General features: G+C 56.3%; 1 protein-coding gene across 2 annotated transcripts in view; it reads right to left on the bottom strand.

Annotated features, from left to right (window-relative positions):
* Nucleotides 1-16,312, bottom strand: part of MAPK8IP3 (mitogen-activated protein kinase 8 interacting protein 3) — a 47,370-nt gene that overhangs the window by 14,755 nt on the left and 16,303 nt on the right. For both annotated transcript variants that reach the window (XM_079943664.1, XM_079943665.1), the window contains exons 3-8: nucleotides 14,309-14,379; nucleotides 13,947-14,038; nucleotides 8,192-8,333; nucleotides 4,686-4,932; nucleotides 4,016-4,118; nucleotides 3,653-3,771 (exon numbers count right to left, since the gene is read on the bottom strand). In XM_079943664.1, coding sequence (XP_079799790.1) covers nucleotides 3,653-3,771; nucleotides 4,016-4,118; nucleotides 4,686-4,932; nucleotides 8,192-8,333; nucleotides 13,947-14,038; nucleotides 14,309-14,379 — 774 coding nt within the window. The remainder of the gene's footprint in view (nucleotides 1-3,652; nucleotides 3,772-4,015; nucleotides 4,119-4,685; nucleotides 4,933-8,191; nucleotides 8,334-13,946; nucleotides 14,039-14,308; nucleotides 14,380-16,312) is intronic.

Genomic DNA, 16,312 nt, shown 5'->3' with positions numbered 1-16,312 from the left:
TGGGGTCTCATTCCAACCAGAACTAAGTGGTGCCTGAGAGGGCCCCCGCCCGCCAAGCGTTGCAGCGCAAGTGCCTGGGCACTCACCATCAGGTGAGAAGACGATTCTCACTTCAGCCCCTCAACACAGACCCATCAGATGCACTGGTTAGAGCTTCTCACGTCAGGCACTCCTGCTTGAGGGAACTGACCTCAGGAGATGCATCAGACATCATTTCCCTCTCAGGAACCCTGCTGCAACAGACTGCACCTCTATCTACTGACTCAGTCAATGTGGCTCCAGGTAAAACTCACTGGTGTGCAGTTTCTAGTTCTCTGCTTTTCTCTCCCATCACTCTTTATGGAGACTCTGGCGTCCGGAACGGTGCTGTCTGAACCACAGGATGTGGCCACATGCTAGAGCATCTGCCAGCCCCGGGGGCGCCAGGATGGGTGGGGGGCAGTCACATGGAGTGAGCACGCACACCATCAGCACTGCACCTGTGGGCGCTGCAGGGGAGGGGACAGCTCTGCAGCCTGGGGCCACAGGGCAAGGCAGGAAACGTGGCCAACGGGATGGACTGACTGGCAGGCCACCCAGTGCCACCAGGTAGCGAGGAGGCCAGTGAGCTCCGGTGATCTCATAGAACCATGCGAGGCATCACAAGTGTAGCAGAAGCATCAGTCACAACAGTCAAAAGTGAAATGACCCAAATGTCCATCAGTGGCTGAATGGATACATGAAATGTGGCCTATCCACACTGAAACATTATTCAGCCATAAAAAGGAATGAAATTCTGACACACTCCAACATGGACGAACCTTAAAGGCATGATGCTAAATGAAGGTAGCCAGATGGAAAAGGTCACTGACGTGAAATGTCCAGAACAGGCAAGTCTGCAGAGATAGGAAGTAGAGCAGCAGTGCCAGGGTGGTGGCGGGGAGCGACTGCTACTGGGTACAGGTTTCGTTTGAGGGGCGGTGTAAAATGTTCTAAAGCTATGTGGTGATGACTGCACAAATCCGAACGTGCTAAAAGTCACTGAGGCGTACACTGAAAGTGGGTGGATTGTATGGTGTGGAAATTCCATCTCAATAAGGCTGTTAAAAAAAGCACAGCGGTGGTCGGAGGCAGGGCTGCCACCCTGGGTGGGACCAGAGTTCAAGTCCTGGCTCTGCCACTTCACCTCGGCCTCTGTGACCTCAGTTTCTTCATCTGTGAAATGGAGACACTAGCAGTATGAGGCATTAACGGTGGCTGGGTATATAAAACATTGGTGTCGCTCTTCTTGTAAGGCCCGTGATGAGTGTTGGAATCTTGTCACATGACGAGACTGAAGAAAGGTACGAGGTGCAGGGGCCCCCGCTTCGCCCCTCAGACCTCCTCCAGAGCTCTGCACCAGGAGCGGGAATGCGAAGCTGGGCCTCCGACCCTGACATGGAAATGCAAAACATCCTATGTCTGTATGTCTTCCTAGGGAGATGCCTTTTACCTTTTTATCAGGTTCTCAAAAGCTCAAGAAAGTGTGGTGCCCTGCTGTGTAAGCTCTCTAGTGCAGGAGGCTGCCCCCCAGGCCCGGTGCGGCTCCAACGTTGCCCGGGCAGAAAGGCACTCCTTCCAGTGACCACCCGTCACAGCCTGGATCCCAGGTGCCTCCTCCCGGCCACGCCCGGCCCTGCTGGTGTGAGCACATGCAGGGGAGCAGCCTACAGCCCATCCCCACGAGTCCACACCTGTCCAGGGGGTTCCCACATCTAGAAAGATCTACGCCCGCAGGTAGCTATGACAGTGGTATTCAAACAGCAAAAATTAGAATTGATTAGGCAATTCACAGTCACACAAAGATAAGGAAATTAAAACGTGCAGAGGAATCTTAGTGGTTCAGGGAAACATTAACATCAGCCATGAAGAAAAGGCCAGACAAAAGCTGCCACCCCACGTCCCAGGTGCGCATGCTGGGGCCCTGGCACCTGGGAGGGTGTCAGTCATCACGGCTTGGGGGCTCCTCTGGTTTTTACTTCCTTCTTGGCAATGTCTGATATTACTTTAATATTATTATCAGCATGTATCTTTTTTCTAAAAATAAAAAAATGCCTAAAAATTGAATTTATATGGTAGTATCTGAAATATGTAAAGAAGAGAAGGATGTCAAAATACTAAAAGTGACTATCCCTAATGAGTAGACTTTTTCTGAATACTAACAGCTTTTGTGTATTTTTAAATATATATTTTTACAATGCTTGTGAGAAAAATTCCATTAAAAATATATACTGCCAAAAGCGGGCATCTCTGTCTTGTTCCTAATCTTAGAGGGGACGCTTTCAGTCTTTCACCATTGAGTATGAATGTACTTTACTGAAATGTACACCTAAAAACTGATAAGTTTTACATTATGGTTTTACCACAATTTGGTATATACAGTTGTGTACCTGTATCTCTGGCTGAAAATTCTGGCTGAAAAATTTAAATTCTGGCTGAAAAAACTTCTGTTCCAGGCACAAGGCGTGCTGGTGCTAAACACCCCAGATGCTGCTGCTGCCTGGAGGTCTCCCCACCCTGAGTAAGACAATCAACTTATGAGAACTAATAGGAATGCAGGCCCACTGCAAAGAAAGCGAGGCTGTTCCAGCTAAAAACGCCAGCTGGGCCCCCTTCGTTTGCAGGTCAGGCCTGGTGGTGTGTGCAGCTGGCAGGCCGGCCGGGCGGCGCTGTCTACCCGGGGAACCGGTCCAAAGATGCCCCCGAGTCCCTGCTGGTGCGTCTATCAGGGGGGAGTGAGAGCAGCAGAGAGGCTGGCAACAGAAACCCTCAGATGCCAGACAGCTCCGCCTCCTCAGGCAGCAGATGATAAAACATGGATCAAACATCAGAAGGCAGCCTTCCCGGATTCTCTTAGTGGAATCGCTACCACCCTGCTTGCCACGTATCCAGTGGAGGCAGCTGCTGCCCCTCCCCAAGGAGAAACAAGAGGACCCTTCCTTGGGGTGTGGGGAGGGGACAGAACAGAACCACGGCCCTGACGCCCACCTTGCTGGCTGCTGAGCAGGAGAGAGGGCTTCGGGGACAAGGCCGCTTCTCCAGGCTGGGGCTCCGGACACACATCTGGGCCAGGGGAGCTTGAACCCCACTGAGAGACAGCGTGACTTCCCTCCACTGCCCCGAGGGCCACAGCCTGGCCTCAGAGCCATGCAGGCTGCCCTCAGGTACAGGCATATGCTGGCACACGGGGCCTGGCTCGGGCAGGGAGGGAGGACCAGGAGCAAGTCTGCATCAGGCAGGCTGTCTCTGCACCCGTCTCAGACATAGCCTCACAGGGCTCCCAGAGGGCACTGACACTGTCTGGGCACGCTCCTCGTGGACTGGAGGAGCTGGCAACCACCATCCTCCCAAAACGTTCCTAGAAAGTGGGCTGCCCAGGGGAGGGGCTTGGAGCAGGGCTGGGCTGAGGGCTACTGGGAATGGGTTTCTTCTTGGGCTGACAAGATGGTCTATAGACAGTTGCTCGAATCCGTGAGCACCCCAAACCCCACCGAGCGGCACACTTTAAGAGGCGAGTTACGGTAAGTGAATACATCTCAATATTCAGTTTGTAAAAAGAACTTCCTGGCTCACAGAGACTTTGCTTTCATCACAAACTCAACCACAACAGGGTCCCGGGGATGGTTGTTTTTACCTAGCAGGTCGGCCCCTTCGTCCACATCCCCGATGACCTCGGACCCCGCAGTCGACAGCTCGTGGTACAGGGAGTCAGTGTTGATGCCAAAAGCCTTGTTCACGATCCCCTGGGTTGGGCTGTGGGGACACGCAGCCAAGGAAGGTGGAGTGAGTGGGCAGCACCACTGGACCGCACACGGGGACACCTCTGAGGGGCCACTCGATGCCAACACCGCTGGCGCAAGTGCAGGTGTGGCGGGTGGCGGGTCATGTCCTGGGCAGTTCTCCCACCTCGAGGGGCTGCGAGGCACCTCTACCAGGGGCACCAACTCCCAGGGTGAGTGCTGAGCCATTCGGGACTGGCTTTGGGCCCAGTGAGCACCTGCTGCCCGTGCGGTCCAGGCGGGGCTCCCGGCCCATGTCCAGCTCTGGGGTGGAGTCGATAATGTCCTGAACATCAGACCACTCGTCACTGCTGCCCATGCCTGGGGGAAACAGTGGAGCCCAGGGTCAGGGGGTGACCAGCAGTTCCCTGTACCACTCATGGCTGCCCTGGGGCCCCTTGTCCGGAGACCCCACGCTAGGCCACCACAGGCAGGGACGGTCATGGTGGGGGATCTTCCCGAGCTGGTGGCTGGATGGGGCCTGTCCCCCAGAACTGTGATCCCATCTGAACAGGCCATTTTTTCCTTCCCTTTTCTCTGATTAGACTGTGTCTGCTGGATGACAGTGGTCTACTGTCAGGCTGAGTTGTGTCCCCCAAATTCACAGGCTGAAGCCCTGGACCCCAGTTCCTCAGAATGTGACTGTATTGGAGATGGGTTTTTAAAGAGGTGATGAAGGTAAAATGAGGCCAAAGGGTGGGCCCTGGTCTCATCTGACTGTTTCCTTATAAAAAGCAGGGGTCGGTCAGGACACACATACAGAGGCATGACCACTTGAGGACAGGGCAGCCAAGGAGAGGCCTCAGGAGCGACCAGCCCTGCGAACTGGGAGGAGACATGCGTGGTGCTGGTGAGGGTGGGGCGCTGGGCAGGCAGGGCGGCCAGTACCTATGCTGACGTTGCGCATCTCCTGTGTGACCTGCACCTCCATGTTGCGGCTGTTGCGCTTCTCCCGCGCTCTCTTGTTGTTCTTGGAGCTGCCGCTGTAGTCGCCCAGAGGTTGCAGGCCCTCGCTGAGGGGTGTGACCGCAGCCGAGGGCACAGAGGACGTGGGCGTGTTGGACTTGGTGCCCGTGGTGCTGGGCGTGGCCGCCGCTGAGGACTGGCCTGACTCGGACATCTCATCCTGCGGACACTGGGGCCAAACACAGGAAGAGGGAAGCTCGTGGCGCGGGTCAGGTCCCCCGGGGAGGCCACGAGGGGTGGACCACACAGGGCCGGCAGGGCCTCGGCCACCACCACAAGGCCCCCTTGCTTGGGGTCTTTGCCACTCGGCCGCAGTAAAACAGCACTCCGTGCCAGAATGGAAGTGACAGGAGGCCACTTCTCTCCCGCTGGGCTGATTCCTCCCAGCCTCTTCACTTGACTCATCCAGCCTCTGGCTTTCCAGAGGCGGCTACACCTTATTTAAATGGCTTGGGCCAGGCTTTTGGCTTGCACGCTTTCCAGTATGGGGCTAGACACGAAGCTATGTGGATGTGGCCGGTAACCCCTTGCAGCCGGTGGGTGGGCCGAGCTAAGCCCCAGCCCAGGTCAGGGCAGAAGCTCCCCGGCTGGGAAGGAGGCCGGGGAGGCCGGCGTGCCTTCTGATCAAGTTACTGCTCCACTGCGAGGCCCTCGAGGGCTGGTCCCTCTCGTTCCTGCCTCCTGCCTCCCGCCCTGGCCACAGTCAGGGGCTGTGACAAGTGGGCACCTCCCCAGTTCTGCCAGTGGTGGCCTCCCCAACAAAGAGACACCAGGGGATGGGTCTCGCTTAATCTCCACGGCCCAACCGAACCAAAGTTTGCCTTCAACACCTACGCAAATGCAAATTCCACAGAATGGGACGTCCCCCAAATGTTCCGAGAGTGAAAAAAGACCAGATTAGTAAAAACTGCAATCAACTGTTGACCTTAAGAATCTCCCTGGAGAGAGAACACATTGTTTGAATAAATGTGGACAGCAAACAAACATTCCTCTCCTACCGTCTTTCCTGGTGAAACCATCAGGGAACCTCAATAAAAATAGTCTCTGCTCTTCTACGAACTAACATCGGTAACCCCAGACTCACCCCCGACTCATCCCTGAGCACGTGCCGTGGGGCCCCCGCAGCCTCTTTCTTGCCTGGTGCCGAGAAGGGGCATGGCCTCAGGAGGGGCTGAGGCCCATGGGGGCGGAGGGGGGCAGCACTGAGAGGCCACTCTGGGTACATGTTCCCATCGGCGCCAGATCACACGGTTTCCTCAGAGGACACACTTTCAGGAGAACTTTCTTACAAGAGGAGCTGATGACGGGGTGTCGGCCTTCTCTGTGAAGCTGGATGGATGCTGGGACCAACCTACCCCCACCTTTAACTAGGAAGGGCTGACTGTGCTCCCATGGCCACCTCCAGGTGACTAGGAGTCAGAGTGGTTTGGGAGCCTTGTGGGATCTGCCTTTTCCCGAGCAGCCTGGTCCCCGCCAGGCGCCGCCTCTCCCTGGGCTGAGACTCTTCTACCCGGAACCTCACATCCTCGTTCTCCTCTTGACAGGGCTCCCATCCCAGCAGCTGTGTCCCTGAGGGACACTTGGTGATGTCTGGAGACACTTGTGGTGACCAGAGCTGGGGATGGGTGGAGGCAAGGTGCCCACAACACCCCACAGGGAACAGGATGGCCCCCATAGCCAACAACACTCATCCGGGTTGCTGATGAGCTGTGGTGAGAAGCGCCCCCTGCAAACATTTTTGGTTTGGGTTTGGGTTCTGCAGCTCAGGGCCAATTTGTAAAGAAAAAACCCTTTCCTCTTCACAGCACCGTGCACACTGCACGCCTCTGTGGTGGGGGCCCGAGTGCTCTCCCACAGGGAGGGTTCCGAGGAGAGTGGTACCCGAGGAGGGCTATGCTCCAGGCTGATGCACAGGGACTTCCACAAAGACGGCCGGACACATGAGCCCATGCCTCACGGAAGCACACACTGTCAGACCACCTGACTCAATGGCCACGCTCCCCACCTGTCCGTGATTTGAACACTGTTTCCGTGGGCCTCCTGACTCTGGTAGTCACCGTGGGTAATTCTGCGGCATAACCAGGCCTCCCCCTACTCCCCTAGCTGTCTGTCGCCTGCAGGCCACCACTTACCCACAGGACACTCCCCCTGGCCACCACTTACCTAAAGAAACCTGCCAACCTCTAACACCAACGTGCAGCAGTGACCTCCAAATGCAAAGAACCCACATCCCAGCGGCCATGCCTCCCATGAGGAGCCACAACTGTTTGGTTAAAACACTGAAAATACAGTACATAAAAACAAAAAACAAAATAAAAACAACAAAACAAATTAAAAAATTAGAAAAACTTGAAAACCTAGAGCATAAAATAAAAAGAACTTAAAAGTAATTATTAAAAAAAATCAAACAAAACACACCTATGAACTAAAACATATAAAGGACTATAATTTATTAAGAGAGAACGATTTCAGACGACGCAGGAGAAAGAGAGACGCATGAGAACACAGGCTAGCCCAAGGGGCCGTCTGGAGACCCCAGCCTCCCAGCTTTCTGAGGCTCAACGCCCCCGCAGGGGCTTGGGGGTACACGCCAGCTGTGGGCCCCGCCCCTTCTGCCCGGACCCCACTTGCTGGCAGGACAGCCAGTGACTGGCGGGCACGAGGAGTGCTCACTCCGCGGAACAGACGCCGAGTGAGTGGGGTCGCTTTCCGATACAGCTGACAGCTTGTGGTGACCTCCTGCAGCCCAGCTGGACACTGCGAGGCAGGAGGACAGCTGGCAATGAATTGCGGTGGGAAGGAAGCTGTGGGGAAGACTGGGCCCACATCCACTGCTCGACCCGGCCCAGAGGGTATCCTCTGATGGCCTCAGTGGGGAATCACCAGACCCAGGGCGAGGGTCTGGTCTCTTCAACGAGCAATGGGGCCCGCGTTCCGTCCTGCCACAGCCTGCCTTCACCAGATGGGCTGAGCTCACAGACCAAGACTGGCAGCAAGTGCCCAGGGGCCCTGCACAAGTGCCTGCCCTTGGCCTTCCCAGGGCCCCAGTGCTGGGGATGGAGGGTGGGTGCTCTCACTGCTGAGCTGAGCACACCCAAGATGTCTTCCTTCTCAAACTCAGGTGGTTAGCACGGGTAGGCCGGTAAGAACAGCCCAAAGAAGAGAAGCTGACCCCTGGCCTTTGACTTTCTCCTGGTTGGAGTGCAAACCTCAGATGCTAGAAGGACAACACGTGTGGGGTGAAGCCCAGTCTGGTTGCGAGGCTCTGGGTTATGTTCGGGGATGGTCACTACGCTCAGCCCTGCCCGATGGGCACGCCCTGGCTGTAGGCAGGTCCCCGAGCAGCCAAGAGTCCCGGCTGCGGCCACACCCTCCTGAAAGAATGTGGGGCAACGGGGAGCCCTCACTCCATAGCACGGCTACAAAACCTGGTAGCTGGAGCTGAGCTGCAGCTGGCCGAGGTCACTCAGGTGCCAGTGGTCCCCCGCAGGCATGAGCTTGCCCCCCATCTGTGCACGTACCATACCGTCGGTCAGGGGGAAGACGCTCAGGGAGGTGGGGCGCTCCTTCCTGTTGAAATGTGGGGAGAGAAGGAGAGGGGGGATTAGACAGTGGCTCCTGAAACAGGGCTGCAAACTCTTTCTGGACATGCAGATGCTTATTCTGCAGCTGGAGCTGCTCTAAAAGACGCCCCTGACCACGGGCTGTAGGGAAGGGCGTGACCTTCTGGGTGGCCAGGCACACAGGACCTCAGACCCCTCTGACCTGCAGCCGCACTAATCAGCGTGTTCACCCGCTCAGGGCATCGCCACTCCGCTGTGATCCCATAGAACATTTCCCCTCCGTTACACTGTCATTTATCACTTTTATTTATTTCCATTGTAAACAGACACCTGCACAGCAGTGCCTGTGATAGGCCCTTTGGCATCACAGGCAGCATTGCCTGGTTCCTCCTTGGCCCTACTTCTGCCTCCTGGAGCCAGCCAGGAGGAGTCAACCCTTTCTCCCCTGTTCTTTGTTCCTCGCCCTCCCCCAACACCCCATCACTGTTTTCAGGAGACCTGGGTACGGAGTTTCTCATGGGGCGCTTTTCTCTTGCCCCGAGCAGTTCCCCCCGTCACGGAGCACTGACACCACAGAGGCACCTTATAAAGCTATGCTAGCCAACTGAGAATGTCCAGTGGGCTGGACTGATGCTCAAAGCCGCCTGCCGTGGGCTCAGTCCCTGGGATATGCCTCGCGGGCTGTTAGCGGCGAGGGAATGGAGCCCAGGCCCAGGGCAGACACATGGCGCCCCGGAGCCTATCGGTGGCTGCATGGAGTCCATGCTGCTCAGAGCTGTTCAGGCCAAGCATCCGAATCCCTGACACACAGGGGCTGAGGTGGGAGGGGTGACAAGGCTTCCTCAGGGGTCCCACGGAGCCGGGTCCAGAGGCTGGGCTGTCCTGGAGGGAGGATGGTGGCTTCCTCACAGTGCCTGGAGGATGCAGGTGATGGACAGGGGAGCGGAGCGGCCGCCATGACCAGAACTTCCTATGGCTGGCGGGCAGCTGCCTGAGGCACGACTCTGGGAAGAATGTCTCTCTGGGGGTGCCCCAACGGCTCCAGGGCGGCGGGGCTGGGGCGCAGCAGGAGGAGAACTCTAAATCTGGAAGCCCCTCCGAGCTGCTCGAGCTGTTGGGTCTGTTCTGTTCAGGAAGACACTGCCTCCCGCAGAGCAGGGTCCCCAGACCTGTTGGGACCTGGCTGTGCCTCTGGGGGCTAAGCTGTGGGAGGGACAGGGCCAGAGGAGGCCTGCAGGGCTGGACAGGGGCCTCGGCCGCTCAGGAAGGCTGTTTCCTGCTGACGACCTCAAGTGCCTCATGCAGCCGTTGTCCCCCATGACAGACGACACTTTCTTGGTTAAGAGCTCAGACGTCAAATTAGAAAGCTCTGGGTCTGCAGATTCATCCCAAGCTCAGCAGCCCATGGCTCAGTCCTCGCCAGGCTGTTCTCTGACCACAGCCCCCAGGCCCTCGGCGTCCGGGAAGGCAGCCACTGCTCCGTGGGCTGCTCCTTCAGGGCTCCCAGCCCCTCATCCACCACTGCTCCTCCACTGGGCTCCCAGTGCCCATATGGGGGTGCCTCTCCTGGGGCCCAGCTCTGACCTCGGTGGGGGACGCACATAAGGGGTTCCTCGGCCCAGGCTGTCACCAGATACCACAGGGTAACATGACGGCAGGGCAGGGTGGGGCCACCTGCCCCCCAGGATGAGAGCCCGTATCCATCGCCCGCCTCCACGACTCTATGCGTCAACAGACAGCCAGGCCGCACTCCCCGATGGAAATCCTCACGAGGATCAAGTCCTGCGTCCTCTCCGCTGCTCCCCGCAACCGCAAGCCTCAAGAGCATTCGCTGGGTGCTGCTGACTGCCGGCCAGAGCCCATCCAAGGCTCACCCACCGTGTCCTCTTGTTATAGCCCTGCAGCTCCCCCGGGAGATGCCAATGCTCGTCCACTTCAGAGGCTATAGCCCGAGGGCGTCACGCTGCTCGCAGAGGTCACGCCACTGGCTCTGGGTCCTAAGTGACGGAGCTGGGCTGCCTAACACCAGGCGCAGGGTCTCCACCCCTGCCCGCCACCTCCTGGGGGTGCAGACATGCGGCCCCGACCCGCAGGCCGGGTGGACGTTTGCTAGTGGGGCCTGCACTGCTACCTGCTTCAGGGCTGCCTTGGGGCCTGGGACCCGCCTGCCTCTCCTTGGCAGCAGGCCCTGTCAACGCCAAGTCCAGAGCCTCCAATCTGTATGATTCCGGCAGCCATCCGAGCTCCCCCAACCCGAGGCCCAGGGACAGCTGCAGCCTTTACCTTCTCCTCCACGACTGGCGAGGACTGCAGGGCAGTGACAGACGAAGGCCAGCACACGGCGGGGACAGCACAGAGGGCAAGACAAGAAGGCAACATTAGAGAGGGAAGGTTGGGGGCTCTGGGGGCATGTGTGCGCACATGGAGAGGGAGGCCCCCATGGAGACAGACAAATGTGGAACACGCAGATCCTATGCAGGATGGACACAGGGCACACAGACACACACCCCCTTGGCTTGGACGGCAGGGTGCGCCCACTCAGCCCTGGGCAGTGGGTGAGCGTCCTCCCCACGATGCTCCTGGCACACGCAAGCACTCGAGTGTGCAGTGACAGGGCACACGATTGCATACGCCATGTTCACGGGCCCACGCACGCTCACCACCGGTTTCGTTTTGTTTTAATTGATTTATTTTATTTATTTATTTTTGGCTGTGTTGGGTCTTTGTTGCTGTGTGTGGGCTTTCTCTAGCTGCGGTGAGCGAGCGCTACTCTTTGCTGCGGTACACAGGCCTCTCATTGTGGTGGTTTCTCTTGTTGTGGAGCATGGGCTCTAGGTGCGCAGGCTTCAGTAGTTGTGGCACGCAGGCTCAGAAGTTGTGAATCACGGGCTCTAGAGTACAGGCTCAGTAGTTGTGGTGCACGGGCTTAGTTGCTCCTCCACAGCATGTGGGATCTTCCCAGACCAGGGCTTGAAACCGTGTCCCCTGCATTGGCAGGCGGATTCTTAACCACTGCGCCACGATGGAAGCCCTCACCACCGGTTTTATTCTAAAGACACACAGATTCACAAAACCAAGCCAGGACTGAAGGAAAACTGTGCCTGTCTGGGCTCAGCAGTGGCCAGCAGCTCCCCGGCACTAAGGACGAGCCTCCTCGGGGAGCCGGAGAGTCTAAGCTAAGATGGGCAGACACACATCTGTCCCCAAAGGATACAGAGTTGTGGCTAGAGGGGTACACCCCAGAGAAGAGCAGGCCAGGAGGGCAGAACAGGGCTTTCCCCTTCATCTGCTGCAGTAGCACAGGCCACAGTGGGATGTCTGCACTCTCTGAGCCCTACAGAGGCCAACGCCCAGCGCAGTGAGAGAAGGCCTGTGCTTTCTCTCCTTCCACCAGCGTGCCCGCTGGACATGGGAGGCATGGCTGCCATCCACATCCATTCGTCGGAAAGTGGGCCCAGGACCGTCAGAGACGTACAGTGGGCCCTGGGAACATCTCCATCACAGCCCAGTGTCCAGGCTGGCGGGGCAAGGGCGGCTACAGGGCCAGCAGGAGCCCAGAGTCTCATACACTGTGGCAGCAAGCATGGGGCAAGCGATTTCGTGTGCCACAGTGAGGTTAAATGTCTCTCGCCAGCTGACAGAGCAATGGAGGCAGCCCAAACGCAGCCCTGCCTCTCTGATTCCCAAACAAGCTCTGCTCCGGCCACCGCCCCGCAACACACACACACACAGGAAGGCGCCTCTTCACTGCCAAGGCACAGGAGGGTCGCAGCTGACAGCCCCAGGCTCCTCCTTCCTGCTGGCAGGCATCTCTACCCCCGTGGGGCTCAGGAAGGTGTCTTAGCAGAGAGTGTCCAGGGCCTGGAGAGGATGGACACACAGCCAAGTGCACCCTGGCCTTGGTGACACCCTGAGGAGGATCAGATGGGGACACAAGGCTGGGCAGGAATCTGGGCCTGAGCCCAAACTCTAGGTAATGCCCGAACAGCCAGCCTCTGCAGCCCCAAAACAACACGAGGAGCTCCCGATTCCAGGTTGGCTTTGGTGCAGTTCCTTGGAAATTCCCTCAGCAACTTCTAAGGGCCAGGAGTGAGGCTTTCACAGTGTGTTGGGAAACGGTGGCTTGGAGATGGGTATTTCCTACCTTCAGATAAAACTAACCCAGAAACAATATCTGCAAAGGGTTTTGTAGTTTAACACACTCTTTGATACACAATCTCTCACTTAATTCTCACAGAGCCAGGGGGGTCAGCTAATGACCCCCTGATACCCTTTCCTGGGGCACACACATTTACAGAAAGAAAGCATCCACAACAGCTGTATCCCCTACTCCCCACGAGAAGCGGCGAGACTGTCTAAAAACATGTCAGTGGTCCCCTGGATGACTGCTCTTCCTAGGCCCTGCTAGGCCTCCGCTGACATATTACACTTTCCGTTTTCAAACTGGAAGACTCAACAGCTTCACCCACCATGGCCCAGTGAGTAGCTGACGATGCCCAGAATGGAAGGGCCTGAATCTCCTTGTTTGCAGACATCACCCATCAAGCAGACAGGTGCAGAGAAAATAGAGCTTTTTCGTGACCAGACCTGGGGCTTCCGGTGTTCGCTGCAGGAACAAGGGGCCACAGCTGCAGAGGCACGAACGGCGAGCTCCATCCATTGGGCCTGGGGTTCCAGCCTCAGGCACCTCCTCCCTCCTCCAGCCTGATGGAGCCATGGCCGCCCATGGTAACACCCTGGAGAAGATCTCTGACAATCTGCTCCTGGGGTACTGAGGTGTGGTTTTATCCTGAATGAAGATGAAGCAGGAACCTGGCCTCTGCAGGCTTCTCTCTGCTCCCCGAATAAAACCAGCATGGCGGGGTGTGACTGTGTCTGCTGGTCACCGAGGTGTGCAGGCCTCCCCTACCACCTAGAGTCAATTCTCGCAATTCGAGCTGGTTGTATTCTACAAAGTCACCGCAAACACGTTTGCTTGTAGAAGAAACATGTACATAGGTAGGTACACATCTCACACAGATTAGAATCTCCATTCCTCACTCATCCTGGTACACTGTTTCCTTTATTTCACAAAACAGAAAACGAGGTGCTAGAAGTATTTAACATGTCTTAGAGGACAGGGGCCAGAGCTGGGCTCCATCCAGTCCCCACTGACTGGCCCCTGGACCCCAGCGTCTTGCAGGACACTGCACCACCCGCTGCCCCCATCCCTGGGCATCTCTGCAGGAGGTGGAGCGTCGCCTGGCACCAACTCAGCTGGCACCCTGTGCTCTGGGTGACTCAAATTTTTCACTGCTCTGCGCACATCTGCAGATGACTGTGAAAGTGCCATGAGTGGTGATTTTGAGGCTACAAATAAATTTTACAGAGTAGGCGAATTCAGAAACAGAATTTGCAGGTATTAGGACGGACTACATGGTTTTCCCTGGGTCTCTGTGACGGCCTGCGGGCCCGCAGCAGGCCCACCCCAGCCCCTCACCTGCTTGGTGCCGTCCTCTGCACACACCCCGGCTCAAGCCACACACTCCGACCGGACACCCCTCTCCCTGAGTCGGGGGTGGGGGCCACGGCTCCTCTTGGGGGAGGGCACCAAGCTCTGGCACCCGGCTTCCCGCCCTACCTCCTCCCTGGCAGGGTGCTCTCGGTCTGGCTGTTCCCCCCGACCTGCTGCATCTTGGACCTCTCGATGTGCTCCACGTAGGTCTGGATCATCTGTGAAGAGGACACATCCGAGTGAGTGCTCCCTGCCCACGAGGTCCACCCGCCCACCCCCTCTAGCCTGTGCCACTTTCACCCCCACTGGGCTCGGACAGAGAAGAAGGCAGAGTTCAGGGAAGGGAGTCTGGCCACATGAGGCCCAGGGCTTTCAGGTTCAGCAGGTGAACCCCAGGGAATGAAAAGGCAGTCAAGGGCGGCAGCCAACCCCACGTGTGGGGCTTTACCACTTCCTTGTGGCCCTGGCCCCGTGGCGGGGATACCCACCTCTGTGTGCCGCTGGTGCAGGGCATTGTACTCCTTCTTCATCTCCGACTCCCGCTCCTCCAGCCGGGAAACTAGAAAACACAACCAATGTTTGTCAACTGCACAACCCGCTTCTCCAGGGCACGTACTTCTCTGGACTTGACTGCTGGGGGACAGAGTATTCCAGACAAACCCTGCCTGGACCCTGAGCTCAGAGGTGGCCTCATCAGCGCACAACACCCTGGGGACCCTAGCAGGCGGTTCTGATGGGCCCAGGTCTGGGTGCATCACCGTGTGTGCAGTTATCTGAGGCTATTCAATCCTGCTACAGAGAGGCAGAGCTGGGTGAAACTCACACAAGCCTTGCTCTCTATGTCTAAGTCACATTGTGTCACATGTAGACAAGGAACGAGCAGGTGGCTTGTGGACAGAGGCAGAATTCGGAAGTAAGCAGCCTCTGAGACACACTAAAGAGAAGAATATCTGAACACAGGATGGAACACACAGGTGTCCCTCACACGGACCAGGGGCTGGAAAGACCAAGTCACGATCGTGCCACCTCTGGGCTGGCAGCTGTGTCACCCCTGTGACACCCAGGATGGTCCCCACCACGTGTGCTCTGACCAAGAGGCACAGGGAAGCACCTGAGTGCCACGGGCTAACTGGACAGCCAAGCCACGGAGCCAGCATGCCGCGGGCCTCAGACACCTTGCGTCTGTGGCCCTTTGTTCCAACGTCAGTTCTGTTGAACTCTGTACAGAGCGAGACAGGACACACAGCAGCCTTGTTCTCCCCTCTCCTCAGTCCTTGCCCCTGATGCTGACCAAATGGAAAACTTCAGACTGTACCTTGGAGTTTACATGTTTTCCTTCTAAGAAAAGATGAAAAGGTTTCACATGAAAATTATTCTAAGCAAAGGGAATATTAAGGATTCTGTGTAGTTATAGAAAGGGTGGATCTATGCAAAACTAAAATGGGCCTTTCGGTTTGCCTCTGCTCCACAAAGACTAGCATGTTTGTGTGTGTTTGTGTTGCCACTAGCTGTGCTCACCTACAACACTCGGGGGGTATTGGCTTTAGCAAAATGGGTTTCCAGTTTTGGTTTGGGATACGGATAGACCCAACCATCAAACCATTTTTTTTTTTAATTAATTAATTAAATTTTATTTTTGGCTGTGTTGGGTCTTCATTGCTGCAAGCAGGCTTTCTCTAGTTGCAGCAAGTGGGGGCTACTCTTCGTTGCGGTGCGCAGGCTTCTCATTGTGGTGGCTTCTCTTGTTGGGAGCATGGGCTCTAGGTGAGCGGGCTTCAGTAGTTGTGGCACGCAGGCTCAGTAATTGTGGCTTGTGGGCTCTAGAGCACAGGCTCAGTAGTTGTGGTGCACGGGCTTAGCTGCTCTGTGGCATGTGGGATCTCCCCAGACCAGGGCTCGAACCCATCACCTGAATTGGCAGGCGGATTCGTAACCACTGCACCACCAGGGAAGTCCCTCTTTCTTTTTTTTTTTTTTTTTGATATGATCTTAACTTTCCAGAGGAACGAAGGCACCTGTTATCCAAGGTAATGAGGTAAAGCAGCAAACTAGGTCTCAACCATCAAAACCACTAATTACAGAAAACTGAAATTACAGGGTCGTTATAACTTTGAGAATATAGTTTAAACAAAGACTTCTAAAGGTAAAATAATAGTTCTTATTTTAAAAAAACCAAAAAACAAAAACAAAACAACACAAAACCCTTTCCTCGTCTCTCCTTGTAAAGGAACAGGGTGTTCCCATAGGCACCCTGGTCGGCCATGAGTGCCCCCTAGGAACTGTCATTACAGGGGCACCATTGTTGGGCCCAACTTTCAGGTCACAAAAGAGCACCCGCTCCTCAAGCAGCTCACAGACAGGAGCCCCAGACAGCAGCCAGGAGCTCTGTCCTAAAGGGCCACACAAAGTTCACAGATCTGTGAATTTTGGGTCAGACTGCAACACTAAGCAAAAGTGCTCTGTCATCAGAGGGGCCTTATTTATAAATTTTA

This window comes from Stenella coeruleoalba, assembly GCF_951394435.1.
Source record: "Stenella coeruleoalba genome assembly, chromosome: 15".
Classification (NCBI taxonomy): Eukaryota; Metazoa; Chordata; class Mammalia; order Artiodactyla; family Delphinidae; genus Stenella; species Stenella coeruleoalba.
This window is presented reverse-complemented; position numbering and strand designations above follow the sequence as displayed.